The sequence below is a fragment of the Eptatretus burgeri genome, chromosome 9, assembly GCF_056783735.1.
Source record: "Eptatretus burgeri isolate ZD-2024b chromosome 9, Ebu_testis_v1, whole genome shotgun sequence".
In the NCBI taxonomy this organism is placed as follows: Eukaryota; Metazoa; Chordata; class Myxini; order Myxiniformes; family Myxinidae; genus Eptatretus; species Eptatretus burgeri.
Window position 1 is genome coordinate 97,778,507 of NC_140969.1, and position 15,351 is coordinate 97,793,857.

The 15,351-nt window shown below is 45.7% G+C and overlaps 1 protein-coding gene across 3 annotated transcripts in view; it reads left to right on the plus strand.

Moving 5' to 3' along the window:
- Positions 1-15,351, plus strand: part of LOC147020707 (cyclic AMP-responsive element-binding protein 3-like protein 4) — a 52,110-nt gene that overhangs the window by 35,121 nt on the left and 1,638 nt on the right. For all 3 annotated transcript variants that reach the window (XM_085896262.1, XM_085896264.1, XM_085896263.1), the window contains exons 8-10: positions 6,853-6,937; positions 11,139-11,232; positions 11,345-15,351. The exon at positions 11,345-15,351 is cut by the window's right edge and continues 1,638 nt beyond it. In XM_085896262.1, coding sequence (XP_085752388.1) covers positions 6,853-6,937; positions 11,139-11,232; positions 11,345-11,718 — 553 coding nt within the window. In that variant the 3' untranslated portion in view covers positions 11,719-15,351. The remainder of the gene's footprint in view (positions 1-6,852; positions 6,938-11,138; positions 11,233-11,344) is intronic.

Genomic DNA, 15,351 nt, shown 5'->3' on the forward strand with positions numbered 1-15,351 from the left:
CTGAACAGTTTACATTTTGTATCTCACTGATAGGCCAGATCTGGATCTGAACCTGAACCAAAATCGAATCGCCTTCTTGTCACCGAACCAACTCGTCCACCAAATTTTGTCATAACTCCTCCACAACTTTTTGAGATATTGTTTTATACTAGCAGAGTACCCGCCCAACGAGCGATCTTGGTCCAAGAATGCAACACTTTCTTATGACACAAACCTTTATTTGGGTGGTGTGTAGGAAACTGACAGCTCTGTATAGGCAAAAAAACCCTGGGTTACGTGCATGAAGCAAAAACATACCTACTGCTGATAATTCAAAACACCTCACTGCACTGGAAAATGTGGGGGACAGGAATACTGCACTGTAAATGATGGAGACTTGAATACCCTCCCCCACCTGGAGGGGGTGCTACACAATACACATTTACAGAGAAAATTTGTGTCCCCCCACCCCCTTACTCCCTCAAAACCACTGGCCAAGATAAATAAATAAAAACACCCCGATACATTAATTGTGGTCATGCTGATCCTGTGTAGCAAGTCTGGATGTAATTAGCCCAGAATTGCAGGAGGAGTAGCACGATAAACACACAAACAAATGCACAAACACTGGTCTGTGAATTCTAGTAAGGATACAATATCGTTTTTGACCCCATCTCTGAATGGTGAACAATCACTTTTAAAAAAAACTATTGTATCCAGATCTAGGTCTTTACCAAAATCGAATAATTTCGTCCTTGTCATACACCCAACCTCTCCACCAAATTTTGTCGGAATCCATCCACAACCTTTTGAGATATCCTGCTCACAGACGGACAGACAGACAGACAGACAAACAAACAGACAGGGATGAAAACGTAACCTTCGTCCATCTTCGGTGGCAGAGGTAATAATCCAAAGATGAACTGATTGTTTTGGGTTCAACAGGTGAAAGGTCACATGTGCTTTGAAAATCATTTTGAAGACCATAACTTGAGTTTGAAGCATCTGATGTTGACTCTCTTTTAGTAATCTCTCGAATGTGACTCTTATTTTTTCGTGTGACCTTGAATTAAGATTAAACTTAACAGGGGGTTGACATCTAATGCAGGTGAAGGTACATCCATTCATGCATTTGCATCTAATTGATTTTTACTAGTTTTTTATTACTTTAGTGCTATTGCTTTTTTTGGCCCCTCTCCACAACCACTAACTGGAGTCGGGCATGAAGTCACAAACACAGAAGCTGTTCATTCTGTGAATGACCAGAACGGTTTTACTTTGCCCACAAGCTGGTAACAAGCGGTTTCTTCCAGCTCGTGTGTGGCCACGCCAAAGTGCACCGACAATAAAAGGATAATGATACTCCCATCTTATTTCCTTCTCCTTTTAATGGCCTCAATTACTCCCGCATCCTTGTGGGGTTTGCCAGGGGAGGCTAAGCCCAAGTCTTTCACGAACTAGCTGGCCATGCCTGATTTTCAACTAAGACGAGGGCAAGAAATTGTAATTTAGCCATGGTGCCAGAAATATCTCGCTTGCTCTTCGTGAAGGACACCCATGGGATCTTCAGCATCCACCAATAAATGCTGGCAGATGGGACACCTAGTTTAATACCCATCCGAAGGATGGCACACACATTGATGAATCACCCTGCCTATGAAACACCGGGATAGCAGTTTATAGCTGGGTTGGGATTCTAACGAAGTTTCGACAGCTTCGAAGCAAGTGTGCATACTTCTGGGTGATTGCGATAATCCCATCAATTAACTCAAATCCACTCCACGAACACCAATGGGTCGAAACATTTTAGGAGCACTGCAAGATGCAGAGTGAGGCAGACACATGACCTCAAGAAAATACAGTAAAGGATTCATTTTCCACAAGACAACAAAAATTGGGAATCCTGATGCAAGAAAGACACAGAAATGAATAATTAACACTGGAAAAAATAATAAACACCCTGCAAAGCTGCCACAGTCACACGAATCGTTCGCACCAAACTGCGTGGGTTTTCAAGGAAATGATTTTGATGCAAGGTGATCCTTGCTGTGACTTATGTCAGGTCAGGCCAGATTAGATATGTCACTTGCTGCAGGTATCATGTAAACCTGGACTAACCTGTTCCATGGTCGGGTTGTCGGCGACTAAACCGTCTCCCCCACCAGGTTTTTTGGTGAGGAGGGTGTTTGGATATGGACACCCAGCAGGATTAAAAACAAAACCTGTCAAAGGGCGGAGGAGCTCCTTGTGAGCCAACAGCCATCCATATCTAATGCCCAACTGTGTCTGCGGACGTCTTCCTGCAGTTGGGTTACTTCTTATTAGGAGGCTGGTGGCAGGATTTGCACTCCGGCCACCGTAAAACCCTTCATTCCGCAAAACACAAAAACACAAAGAAATCTGAAAACACACTCCGTGGGAGTACCTCCTATGCAGCTTCCCTTCGCAGGACAACTCACCAGATGACGGGATTGGGGCAAAGCCTTCGGGATCCCCAATCTTTTATGACAGGAGGGAAACCACAGGGTAACATTCCCGGGTCAGATTGCGGGACAGTGTGTCGGAGTGGTGCTGAGGTGTGGTCCACCCGATGGCGGTCTCCTTGGGTTAAGCTGAGGTGGTCCCTTCGGATGGGTGCCTGGAATGTCCTTTCCCCAAGAGAGGATGATCACCTGTCTCTGTTATCTGAGCTCAAGCGTTTGGACATCGGTATTGCAGCACTCTCTGACGTTCGGAGACCGGATTGCGGCAAGATCATTGCGGGTGGTTACACCTACTATTGGTCTGGTCGCTCTGATGGTTACCATGCCCAAGGAGTTGCTGTAGCTGTGTCCAAGAAGCTGACTTCAATGATAATTGAGGTAACACCGGTCAAAGAGCGTATTATGAGAATAAGGATTTATCACTCCTTCAGTGTCATTTTCCTGGTCTCTGTTTATGCTCCGACTGAGGCAAGTGATCTCACAGTGATGGATGCATTCTATGCCACGCTCGAATCTTGGGAGATTTCAATGCATCGACTGGAACTGATAGGGATGGTTATGAGACGTTTGTTGGTCCCCATGGGTCAGGAACTGTTCACCTCAAAAGCACCAAGTTCCTTTACTTTGCAAGAAGTCATGGACTTAGGGTGGCCGGTTCATGGTTTCAGCACCCACAAGCTCTTCGCTGGACTTGGTATTCCAACGCTGGTGGTGTGGCAAAGGAGATTGACCATGTCCTCATTGATGGTTGCTGGAGGATGATCCAGAACTGCAGGGTCTACCGGAGTGCTCAGTTCCTCAATACTAACGACCGGCTTGTTGTAGCAACTCTTCAGTTGCATCTTAAATCCAGGAGAATGGTACCATCCCAGCCAAGGCTGTATGTTGGCAAGCTCAAGGATGAGAGGGTAGCTGTGGAGTTTGCGAACAAGCTGAGTGGAGATTTGAGGAGTCTGGATGCTTTGGGAGGTCCTGAAGAGTTCTGGAATGCCTTCCAGACCACTGTCCTTGATGTTGCCGGTGGATGTCTTGGAACTAATCATTGGGCGAAAAAGGATTTTGTCTCTCAAGGGACACTGGATACCATTGACCAGAGTCGCAGGGCCAGGCTGAATGGCAGAGCTAAGCTGTTCAGGGAGCTGAGGCGTAAAACTGTACGTGCGCTAAGGGTGGACAAGGAGGCCTATGTGCGAGGAATCTGTGAGGGGGTAGAGCATCACCTGTGGTCAAGTGATTCTCATCCTGCTTACAGGGGAATTCGCGCATTGCGTTCATCCAAGCCCATCCCTCAGTGTACTGCAGTGAGAGCAGAGGGTGGTAGGCTCTTGACAGAGGAGTGTGAAGTGGTCGGCTCTGAAGTGAAGGCCCGCTGGGCCGGTTACTTTGAGCGGTTGTACTCTGCTGATCCACCAGCTGTCGAGTTAGACGTCAGGGGTGTTACAATAACTGTGGTCCACCTTCGCTTGTGGAAACACAGGCTGCGGTGAACCGGTTGAAATTGGGTAAAGCTCCAAGGATCTGTGGCATCCATGCTGAACTTCTCAAAGCTGGTGGAAATGCTGCACTCGTGTCGTTGCATGCAGTTCTGTGCTCTGCCTGGAACACAGGCATCATCCCAACTGACTGGAAGAGGGGCCTTGTTGTTCCTCTTTGAAAGGGACAGGTGGTCACCAAGACTGCAACAACTACCGAGGGGTGACGCTGCTCTCAGTGCCGGGCAAAGTCTTTGCTCGGATAATTCTTGATAGGGTTCGCCACCATCTACTTGAGCACCAGCATGCAGAGCAGTCAGGCTTTACACCAAAGGGGTCAACGATTGACCGTATCCTTGATCTTCGGGTCCTCACTGAATGCAGGTGAGAGTTTCGGCAGGGGCTGTTTGCAGCTTTTGTTGATCTCTGTAAAGCTTTTGATTCGGTGAATCGGGATGCTCTGGAGGATTCTTGGTCTTCTTGGGGTGCCACCAAAACTGATTGATCTGATGTCTGAACTCTATTCTGGTACTGAGAGTGCTGTGAGATGTGGTGGTGCCATCTCTGACTTATTTCCAGTTGTTACTGGAGTTCGTCAGGGGTGTGCTGGCCACCACACTTTTCAGCACTTGTATGGACTGGATTATTGGGAGGATGTCGGAGAGATCTAACTGCGGTGCATCGTTTGGGAATGTCAAGATCTATGACCTTGATTTCGCAGATGATGCAGTCATCTTTGCAGAGACTTTAGATGTCCTTTTGGGGGCCCTCGAGGTGCTGCATGAGGAGTCGGAGCTGCTGGAATTATGGGTTTCCTGGGTCAAAACTAAGATCCAGGCTTTCAATGACATCTTGGATGCTGCTGTCCTCTCTGTGCCTGTTTGTGGTGAGGAGTTGAGGTCATGGAGAGATTCACTTACCTTGGCAGTGATATTCATGTCTGCTGGCTGTGAGTCAGAGGTCAATAGACATCTGGGTCAGGCCTGGGGAGTCATGGATTCACTGGATAATGGGGTGTGGTGCTGCCGGTACCTGTGCGGGAGGACGAAAGTCCAAGTCTTCAGGTTCTTCATGCTTCCAGTCTTGCTCTATGGATGTGAGACTTTGACTCTGACCAATGATCTGAGACTGAGATTAATTCCTTTGGTACCAGGTCTCTTCAGAGAATCCTTGGCTATCGCTGGTTGGACTTTGTGTCCAACGAGCAGTTGCTGAGAGAGACTTGAATGAGATTTGTTACCTGCATAGTCTGTGAGCATCAGCTGCGGCTGTATGGACATGTGGCTCGTTTTCCTGACGCTGATCCTGCTCACCAGATTCTCTCAGCGAGGGAGTCTCGGGAGTTGAGTTAGTCAATTGGCCGACCACGTGCCTCGTGGTTGCAGCAGGTTGATCGGCATCTCAAGGAGATGGGGATGGGCCAGGCATCTGCCTGGGGGTTGGCCATACGGAGGCCCCTGGAGTCCCGGCAAAAAGTGGACGCAGCGACGCGCTGCTCTGGCGCATGTTCCCATTCCCGACCTGACCAACAACCCAGGCCGACACCAATTCAACCTGCGTGAAAGCACCTAGAGTGTGGAAGAGCAGTGGAAAGGTGAGAGAAAAGAGACATCATGCCCGCTGTCCCTTATAACTTCTCCTGGTCCCACCCGAGACTCCATGCCAACAGGAAGGAGTTGGGTCATCTGTCAGCCATGGTTAATATCCAGCCATCAGGATCCCAGCTCCAGCTACTCACCACATCACTGCGCCACTCATGCTGACCAAGGGCCCAGCCAATTACCAGTGCACATGGAAAAGTGTACAGGAAACCATGTGGGCTAATCATGCCTGACAAGAAAGATGTCAGACCACATTGGACACCTTGTTGTCACCAGATCTTTATTCACCTCACCTGGACCTAGTCGGTTCAGATGAGGTGACGCAAAACGAGGCGTCCTTAACCTATACAAGCACTAAATTGAACCACACCTGTCCCCTCTGTGGGCTGCACATCAAACCACTTAAAATTACACATTAACTTTATTGCAGAGGGTAATTGCTAAATCCTTAAGGATACCATGAATGAAGGTAACTATGAACATCAACTTTGCTAAGGCCCTATTTCTACATCTTATCACCTCCTCCATGCCACACACATGTGGATACTTTGAGACCTGAAAGTGCTCCATTCCACCTTATGAAACCCACATATGGAGATAACAATTGGCACACACGTAACAGTACCTTTGTTTGTTTGTTTTGAGTTTATCATTGCGCATCCTATCTGCTACTTTCAATGGTGCATGCTCTAGCCTGGTGTTGGCTTAGTAGTTAGGGTGGCTGGCTTGGGATCTTAGGGGCCTGAGTTTGAGCCTTGTTTTCCACTGAATTAACACCAGGTGGGGTTTACTCTGCCTGTCATCCTTCGAAGGTAGGTGAAATGAGTACCAGCGTACTGGTATAGGGGCATCGCATCAGCGGCGCAGTTATACCCAAACAACATGATCGCTACCCAGCAGCCAAGCTGCCATACACAAGAATAAGAAGAATGGTGTGTGCTCATTCGTTCTGCTTTTACCACAAGTGCTTTATTTTCATATTCTGTTGACAGATGGCTTTAGGCTGTAACATTTTTCCAAGACTAATATAATAAATCCTTGTTCATCTTGAGAAAGAGTCAAATATTCCACCTTGGCAAGCTTTCTACTCTCCGTGTTGTCTCTCTCCCTCCTTCAACAACTTTTATTTAAGACCGAAGCCATTTCCCATTGATGTCTCGTTCCAAGTGTTTTTTCTTTTCTTTTCTTTGTTATGGATGGAATATATGAACCTGCTGGAATATGGGTTCATAAGAGCCTCGTCATGTTGATTCGACAGACCAGTGCAGTTCCGATAGAAAATGACATTGCTGATGTCGCACTTGTTTTTTTTTGCAGATCTCTTTTGAGTCAGCTTTCCCATTTGCAGACGATGGTGAAAATGACTTCGAAGAAAGCATCACAAACCAGTACCTGCCTTATGGCAAGTTTCTGTTTCTCTTTATTTCTATCTCTACCCATCATCCATGTCACATAAACATTTCCCTGATATTTGTTTGAAATTCTTTCGTCAACCACAATATATTTGCAAAGATGGGTTGCAGGATAGCTCCGTTGTTGGCATGTTCTCTTCGATGTGTGACTTGAGCCCAGACAAGGCAGTTCAATGGCTGAGTACACTACTTCAGAGCTCTCCTGCCACTTTTATTCAATGGATATACCTTGTGTTTTGTATTGTCCTATTGGCTTAGGGGCACCAGGCCTTGAAATGAAGCTTGTGAAAAGATTTTTATTTGATTGACACGAACAAGGCATTGTTACATCTTTTGATTTTTATGAAAAATTCCGTTTTCAAGATTGGTGGATGTTTTTAAACCACAATGGAAACAAATTTCCGATTTAATGAAGGCTATTAAGGTCAGATTACTTATTTGATAATACCAGACTCCGTGGTGTAATTGAGCGTCCCCTCCGAGTCTCAGACATTGGTGGTTCAAACCCCGTCCAAGTCGTACCAAAGACTTAAAAATGGTACATGCTGCTTCTTTGCTTGATGTTCAGCATTTAAAAGGATGAGAATACGGACAGTCCCAATAGGTTGGCATCCTTGGGGAGGAGGAAGTTCCTCCTTAAGAAATGCCTTACTGAGTGCGACGAGAAAGGCGGTGCCATTTTTGCATTGCTGGTACCCAGAGTACTCCCAGAAGTGATGGCACTTCCCCAAGCTCAGTGGCTGTGTTTATCTCATCTAACAGGTGTGTTGTTGTGGAACTCTTAATATTCAAGGTAATTCTAATTACTCAGTGTAACTCTTAATATTCAATGTGCACTCAAGGCTAAGTACAATTCAATCAGAGAATATTTATTACGCGTGATATCACGGAGCGAAGGAGCATCGATGTAAAACATACAATGGTCTCCGCTAAATTGGAGTTGCAGAAATCATCTATATATTGTTGCGGGCCAGGGGGTTGTGTGAGAAGACCACTAGGTGGGGGTTCCCACCAGACTCGCCGGAATTGTAGGCCGTCGCACACGGATAATTCCGTGATGCGGCGAGTCGCTTAACTGACCGTGGACGCCAATAACTCAACCGTGTGACCTAGGGTCCTCCCGTCAATGGATTAATCGGGTTACCTAATTAATCACGTGGTTTAATTACCGGGGAACACAACCTTGGTACGCCTTGTCCGAACCAGATCACTCTTCCGGACCGAATCACTTTATCGGATCGGATGCAGCCGAGCGACACTGCTAAGGACATACCAGCGAAAAGGAACGGATCGTTGGGAATAAAGTCCCGGCTAGACTAGGATTCGGACCATGCTGGATCAATGGAAGAAAAGACAAAAACGAGCAGGGAACATTCCTAATAATGATTTATTTACAATCAACTTACAAAAGGGGGACACAGAGCAGACTTAACGCGAAATTAATAACAATAATAATGACAACAATCCTCTGCAGTCTGACTTCAGCAGACAGGCGCTAGCGCACACACGCGCACACACACACGCACACACACAGACACAGAAAACCCGATGAAGAGGGAGTTTTTCAACCAGGAAGGGAGGGAGTTGAGGCTATGATATCGGTACCTTTGCGCCCGATAGGGGGGGGATGCTCCGTGGTGCGGTACCCGACAGTGGGCACATTGTCTCTGGCTTCCGCCACACGTGTGGAGACCATGTTCGTGAAAGGAGGAGCTTGAGTCGAGAATGGGCGGAGTCCAGAGTGTGAGGGTGGAGTGGTAGGTGGAACCATGTAGGCGGGTGGGGTCGACGTCATGTGGGTGGAGACGAGAAGGTGGAGTCCGGGCAGCAGGAGGCGAGTCGTGTCGGCGAGGCGAGAGAGAGGCGGAGAAACTCAAAAAGCAAGAGAGAGACGGAGGGACTTCTCCGACCTTTATAGGATTTGCAGCTCGGGGGGAGGGGCGACCCTGAATCGTAACGTCATCACCTGAATCGGGCGCTCCGATTGGCCCCGACAACTCACGTGGCCCACCAGCTTGGGCCGGAAACCGCCTCACTTCGTTTCCGGCAAGGCCATCCCAGACAGTGAACATATTTCGCTCCGACCCCATGGTATGACACGAATCGCCTACACCGAAATTGGCACGCGAATCATCCTGCAAAACCCCCAGGCCATGCCAAGGTGACCGGTCGAGGGTCCCGCATGCCCGCTCAGGCGTTCGACCAGCGTCGATCAACGCGCTCGCTTCGCACGCGCCAACGTGGCTCGCACTGTGCATTCTTCGCCTCGATCACAGCTTCGCCTCAATCACAGCTTCGCTGGCCATAGAGAAAAGAAGACATTCACCATCCATGGAGAATCCGCTGCTGCCAGCGATGACCGAAGGTTCATCGCCATGGATAAATCCATGCACGTTTCACGAGCGACGTACGTGTCTGCTTTCGAGCACATTCCATACAGTGCGCGCGGTTCCGCCATTACACACATGGCCTGCGCTCGCGTTCACGCGACTCCACTTGCGTGTGCGCGGGGCGAACATCAATATGTGTCGGATATTGTTGGTTAAAATGGAACAAGCCGCTTCTACTCGCACACTCATATCCTGCCAAACATGGCGTGAAGTCTGCTTTATTGGCCTCCGTACGCGTTTCGTGCAGCGTGGGCGTCGTGCTGGCTGTGTTTCCCGTGCCGTGAAAAACACCATTCGTGCAGCCTCTTCAGGTGTATCTATTCGCATGCCTTTTTAATGCAACCAGCATTTCTCCCCAGACCATCGGAAGCTCGAGTCGCCAACCCTGCACTGCCAAGCACACATGATTCGCCGCACACGCAGGGTTTAGGGCTCACCCGCGAACGAGGATCTCTGTGCAGCAGATCCCTCACCGTGGCGCCGCACACGCTGATCTCCATGAGGCCCCACCTGACGGAGAAGGCGCCTCAGGAATAGTGGCTGATTTACCTCAGGAATAAGAGTAGGAATGAAATGAAGGAAAAAAATGATTGAAGCAACCCGAGCTATTGGATCATCGCAACGCACTCCCTTGTTGTTCTGCGAAACAAAAGGAAAGGGACTATCTCCACGTATAATAATGGAATAACTGTCTTGGGACACTATCTGTTGTATGCATGTGGTTCTGAGAACCGCAACAATATAATGCCGAAGGGAAGGTGGGAGAAAGTTAAGGGCCCGAGGCAAAGAACAGAGAACAAGAGGAGGAGGGGAGTTGGGTCATAACGACCTATATCTGACCTTGACTGGGCCAATTTTAAACAATGTGCACATGAGAGTGACATCCCACAAATTTCTTATCATGGTGGTCAAATAAGACAAACGGATTAAAGCAAGGCAAGAGTACAACTGTAAGTAAAACAATTCTGAACAGATTAACATTACATAGATCTTTAGAAAGAAAGAGATGGCAGGTACCTCAATTAGAAATCTAACAGAGGGAAGAGGAAAAGGGAGGGTAGACACGGAACAAAAGCAGCAGCAGGAAAGAACATTGGGTGCATGGAAAGGCTAAGAAAGTTCGCTTCGCTGATGGGAATATTAACAGAGGGGGGTGGGATGAAAGTGGGAGCGAGTAAGAGAGGGGGTAGCAAGGAAGGGGGAGAGTGAGAACGATGGGGAAGAGAAGGGGGCAGTAGGGAGGGAAAGGGGTGCTCTGGACGTGTTTGATAGGGGGACTTGAGGGAAAGCAGGCGGGGTGGGGTGATGTTCCACTTATTCTGGAATTAGTGCAGGATTGAACAAAATTGGGTACGTTAAAACAGCACGTTCAAACAGGTCATATTAAACACCGCCTGGAGACGTCTGTGTGGGGTGGGAGGGGCTTTGGCAGGAGGTAAGCATGAGGACGGTCGATAAAATCCTTCAATCGTCGATAAAACCACGCCAGTGTTTGTGCGTTTATTTAGTTTCCACACGTAATTATCCGAAAATTTAACCTCGTGTGTCTCTTTGACGGATGCAAAATATATGACAAGTCTTTATTTTGAGAATAATTTTCCGTGGAAGTCGAAAAAGTTGTGGAATCATTTAAATCCATTTTGAGAGAACATTCTCAGGTGGGTGCACGATCTCTGAGAAGTAAGCCTGTGTTGTGGTCTAATGCACAATCTTTGTCACCTCCTGCCCCACCCCACCCCACCAAATTCTTTCCAAGCCCCAGTTTAAGTTCAAACCTTAACCTTACTCCTTATCCATGCAGGTTTTCCTTTGCTGTTTTGTATTGTTCGTGCTGCCATCTTGCAATCCCTTCTCCAAGGGCAAGACTATGGAGGAGCCGCACATTGCAGTGAGGGGTAAGTGATTGTCCTCATCTGATATATTAAATAATTGTAATGAAAAATAATGCTGCAATACATTATTTGCAGGAAAAAACAAAACTAATCTTGAGTTGTGTACCCTCTGCAGGAGCCTCACGAGCATTGAAGGGTATCGAGTTGGACGACGTGGAGGAGATGAAAAACGAGACTGCTTTAAATGAAAACACCGGCTCGGATGAATACCTTTTGTCGGAATCATCAAACGTAGCTCCACATCACGTGGTCGATTTGTTGCATACAGGGGCAGATGAGAAGGCAACAAATACAGTGAATGAGAAGGACAAGGAAGACACCATGAAAGATGGGGGAAATGGGAGCAGACATGCAGCAGCAATTGTAAATGAAAACACAATTCAACAAAACTCAAACCAAGCGATTCCACATTCAACGACGAGATCAGAAGCCGAGCACGTCCTCGAAGTTAAAGAAATTGCTAAAGTGATACGGACAGATGAGATGTGAGCAAAGCTCGTATTGTCTGTGCCAAGGATAAACTTTGCTGTTTCTTCTTCGTTGCCATCTTCTTTTTCTTCTACTTATTCTGCCTCCTTCAATCCTGAAGATTCTTGCAGAACGACTTATGGTTGTTGGTCGATGCTTTATCCTTTTTGAAGGCCAAGCATCAAGCAAGCAAGCTGCACGTATAACTTTAAGTCTTTGGTATGACTCAGACGGGGTTTGAACCACTGATGACCAAGATTCAGAGCCAATGCTCCAACCATCACATCGAGTCTGGTGTGATTCAAGAGAATCTCAACTCAAATTTCAAAATCTGAAAAGTACTATCTGATCATTATCCACTTTTTCACCTTACATCCTCGCATGAAGATAAATCCACCATTATGCAGCAAAAGCACACCTTTCTGAATTCACCAGCAATTCCTGTGGAGACAACCATGTCGTGCCTTTTTGTGATTCCGTGATTGGCTGTTGGAACGTATGACGTGCATTTCGAAGCCTTTTATTTTTTTTCGATGCTGTGCTGATGGTTCCCATTTCGATCGGCGCATTTCCTTGGCTCTTCTGCACACACTCTGCAGTAGTATCTCGGTGGTATTGTTTTGCTGTCTCACCGAATGTCAATTAACCGGCCCGATGTATAAATGTTCCCTGCCATTCCACCACCATGGAAGCTCTCATCCTCTGTCAGACCAAGACTTGCTTCTAATTATTCTGTAATTCAAGTCTTCAAGACTCGGTGCTGTTCGATCGAGCAGTGTTTGGGTAGGGGTCGTAGACACTTACTTTTGAGATAATTGCTGGCAGAGTGAAGTGATCCTTGAGCTTTACATGTGGATAAGTCGAGCAATCCAATCGTGCCTTTTTATTTATTTTTTATGCCTCCGCACCAAGCGTGCTGGAGGCATTATATTTCCGGGTTTTCCGTCCGTCCGTTCGTCCATCTGGATTTTCGTTTACGCGATAACTCAAGAAGCAAATTGTAGAATTTCATCAAACTTTGGTAAAAAGGTAAAGTAAGACGGGGCAATTAAGTGATTAGATTTTGGGCCAGATGTGATAAAGGTCAAGGTCAAATATGTCAACACTCAAGTTTTTGTGCAGGAGAGCGGAGGCATACCCGTCGACTGCGCGCAGTCGAATTACACTTGTTTTTTTTGTCTTTCTAATCTCTGTACCTCCTGCTCTTCATACCAATCTGATCATGTCACTTCTGGTAGGAACTGTGATTTCACAATCTTTTGTCCTCCTCAATGAGCCTTGTAGTTGCCATACCTGGGTTTGTAGATGTTTTCATAATGCACACTGGGTTTCACTATCTTGTTTTACTTCCTCTCCCCGTTTTATTCTCTCCCCGTTTTATCCTCTGCTGTCCTTTCTTCTCATGCTTGACATTTATGAACTATTTATTTGGTTGCATTTCACACTGTATTAGATGTTTTTGCTTTCATTGTCACAGCTACAGGTGTGTGTGTGTGTGTGTGTGTGTGTGTGTGTGTGTGTGTGTGTGTGTGTGTGTGTGTGTGTGTGTGTGTGTGTGTGTGTGTGTGTGTGTGTGTGTGTGTGTGTGTGTGTGTGTGTGTATGTGTTTTGTTGTGCTTGGTATCTACTGCGATCGCTCACTTGTATACAGGCAATGATACAAACTCGACTCCTCACATCCACAGATATTTCTCGTATTTCCGATATTTCTGTGAGTCCGATTTGTATCCAGACACAACAATTATGGTTAACCATTTTGAAATTGCTACTCTTTTGTTTGAATGCTGAAGATTAGTCCTCCCAGGCTTCAAAGTGTTCACCTCAGTTTCAGTAAAGGATCACAATTCATGGACCAACCGATGAAGTTTTCTTTTTCTCAAAGTTTTGTTCCGAGGGATCTTTTCAGGATCGTCATCGAGCCCCGAACAGCTTCCAACTGCAGTTTGTTTGTAGTAATATTCCCAGGGATATTCTTCATCATTCCCGTTGCTCCAATTATCACTGGTCCAATTTTGGTGCTCTTCAGCTTCCAAGATCTTTTGATTTCACTTTTGAAATTCTGGTATTTGACAATTTTCTTGATTTCTGCATTGTTTTGGAGAAAAATTGCTGGGTACTGAAACCTCAATTAGAAATGGCACCTCCTGTCCTTTTTTTTGTACCTCAGTACTATATTCGGGCACAATGCTTTGTTTTCTCTGTCCACGCTCGATGGGATCATCAGGTCGTAAGTGAGCATTGCTTCCTTGTTTTCAATGATCGCTCTTGGTTCACGTTTCCACGAGTTTTCTGAAACTGGGATATTGAAATCTGTGCAGATGTACCAGTGAATTGCTCGACACGTGTGTACATGCACATGTCCATATTTTTTTGGTGTGATCATGTGTTGACCTTAATTTGCTCTTTGTTTTTTTTTTTTTTGTTTGTTTTTTTTGGTTTTTTCTTTTTTTTAATTCCCAATGTGAGCTTTTCCATTCGTGCATTTATTTTTATTTATTTTTTTTAAATATGTAAATTAAAAAGCAAAAGTCATGACGAAGACTTATATCTGCCTCGGGGAAATATATCGGAAAATTATAATGCGGTTGCATTTGCTGTTTAATGGGGCTAGCAGTTATAGATTGAAGGTACCCTATTCACCTTTTGGCTGTCTAGTTTAGGTTCGATTCCTGACTCATGTACAAACTAACACCCTGTTGCATCGCTGAGTACATCATCTTTGGGAGCGGCAGAGCTTGGCATTTGCTGGTTTTCTTGTGCATGTTAAAGATCCCACAGTGTCCAAAGAGTTGGCATTGTTGATGATGGTGCAGATAGAAATGCCATTGTGTGTCAGCACCTGTTTTTTTTTTTTCCTTTATTCAATACCATTCTGTGACAGCGGGGCAACATTTCCAGGGTTGGTTCTCAGGCAGAACCATTCCCTACTTGTGAGTGCTCCAATACTCTGTGAAGAGTGTGGGACATACATACCATGACTGTTTAAAGGTGCATATTTTCAAGAAAGGGTGGATTTAATTTTCAATTAAATAAATTTCACGAATCAATTTTCAATTAAATAATAAATGTGTTACCCTGTACGATTAGAACTATTAATTCTTTGTTTTATTTTAAAATACGAGCTTTGTTCCAATTTTACATTACATCATAAAATGATCCAGCCTTTGTAAAAATGGATTGCTGCATTTGAAGAGTACTTTAGAACATTCTGGAATACAATGTAATTTCAGGTTGTGCTCAATTCTGAATCGCATCTTTTTTTTTCTGAAATTTTTGGATTACAATTTTTACCTCCACCAGTGAAGGTGGATGGAGGTTATGTTTTTCCTGCTGTTTGTCTGTCTGTTTATGAGCAGAATATTTCAAAAAGTTATGAACGGATTCGGAAAAGACTTGTTGGACAGGTTTGGTGTGTGACGAGGATGAATTGATTAGATTTTGGTGAAGATCCGGATCTGGCTGCAAGAATTTCTGAAATTATTTTTCATCATTGAGAGATGGGACCAAACACGATACATAGCATGATAACTCAAAACATTGTGACAGATTATGACAACTCTTAGTTGGTGGGTTGGGTAGGTGACAAGAACAAGCCGATTAGATTTTGGTTAAGGTCCAGATGTTGATCTGGCCGATAGGTGGGATACAAAAAGT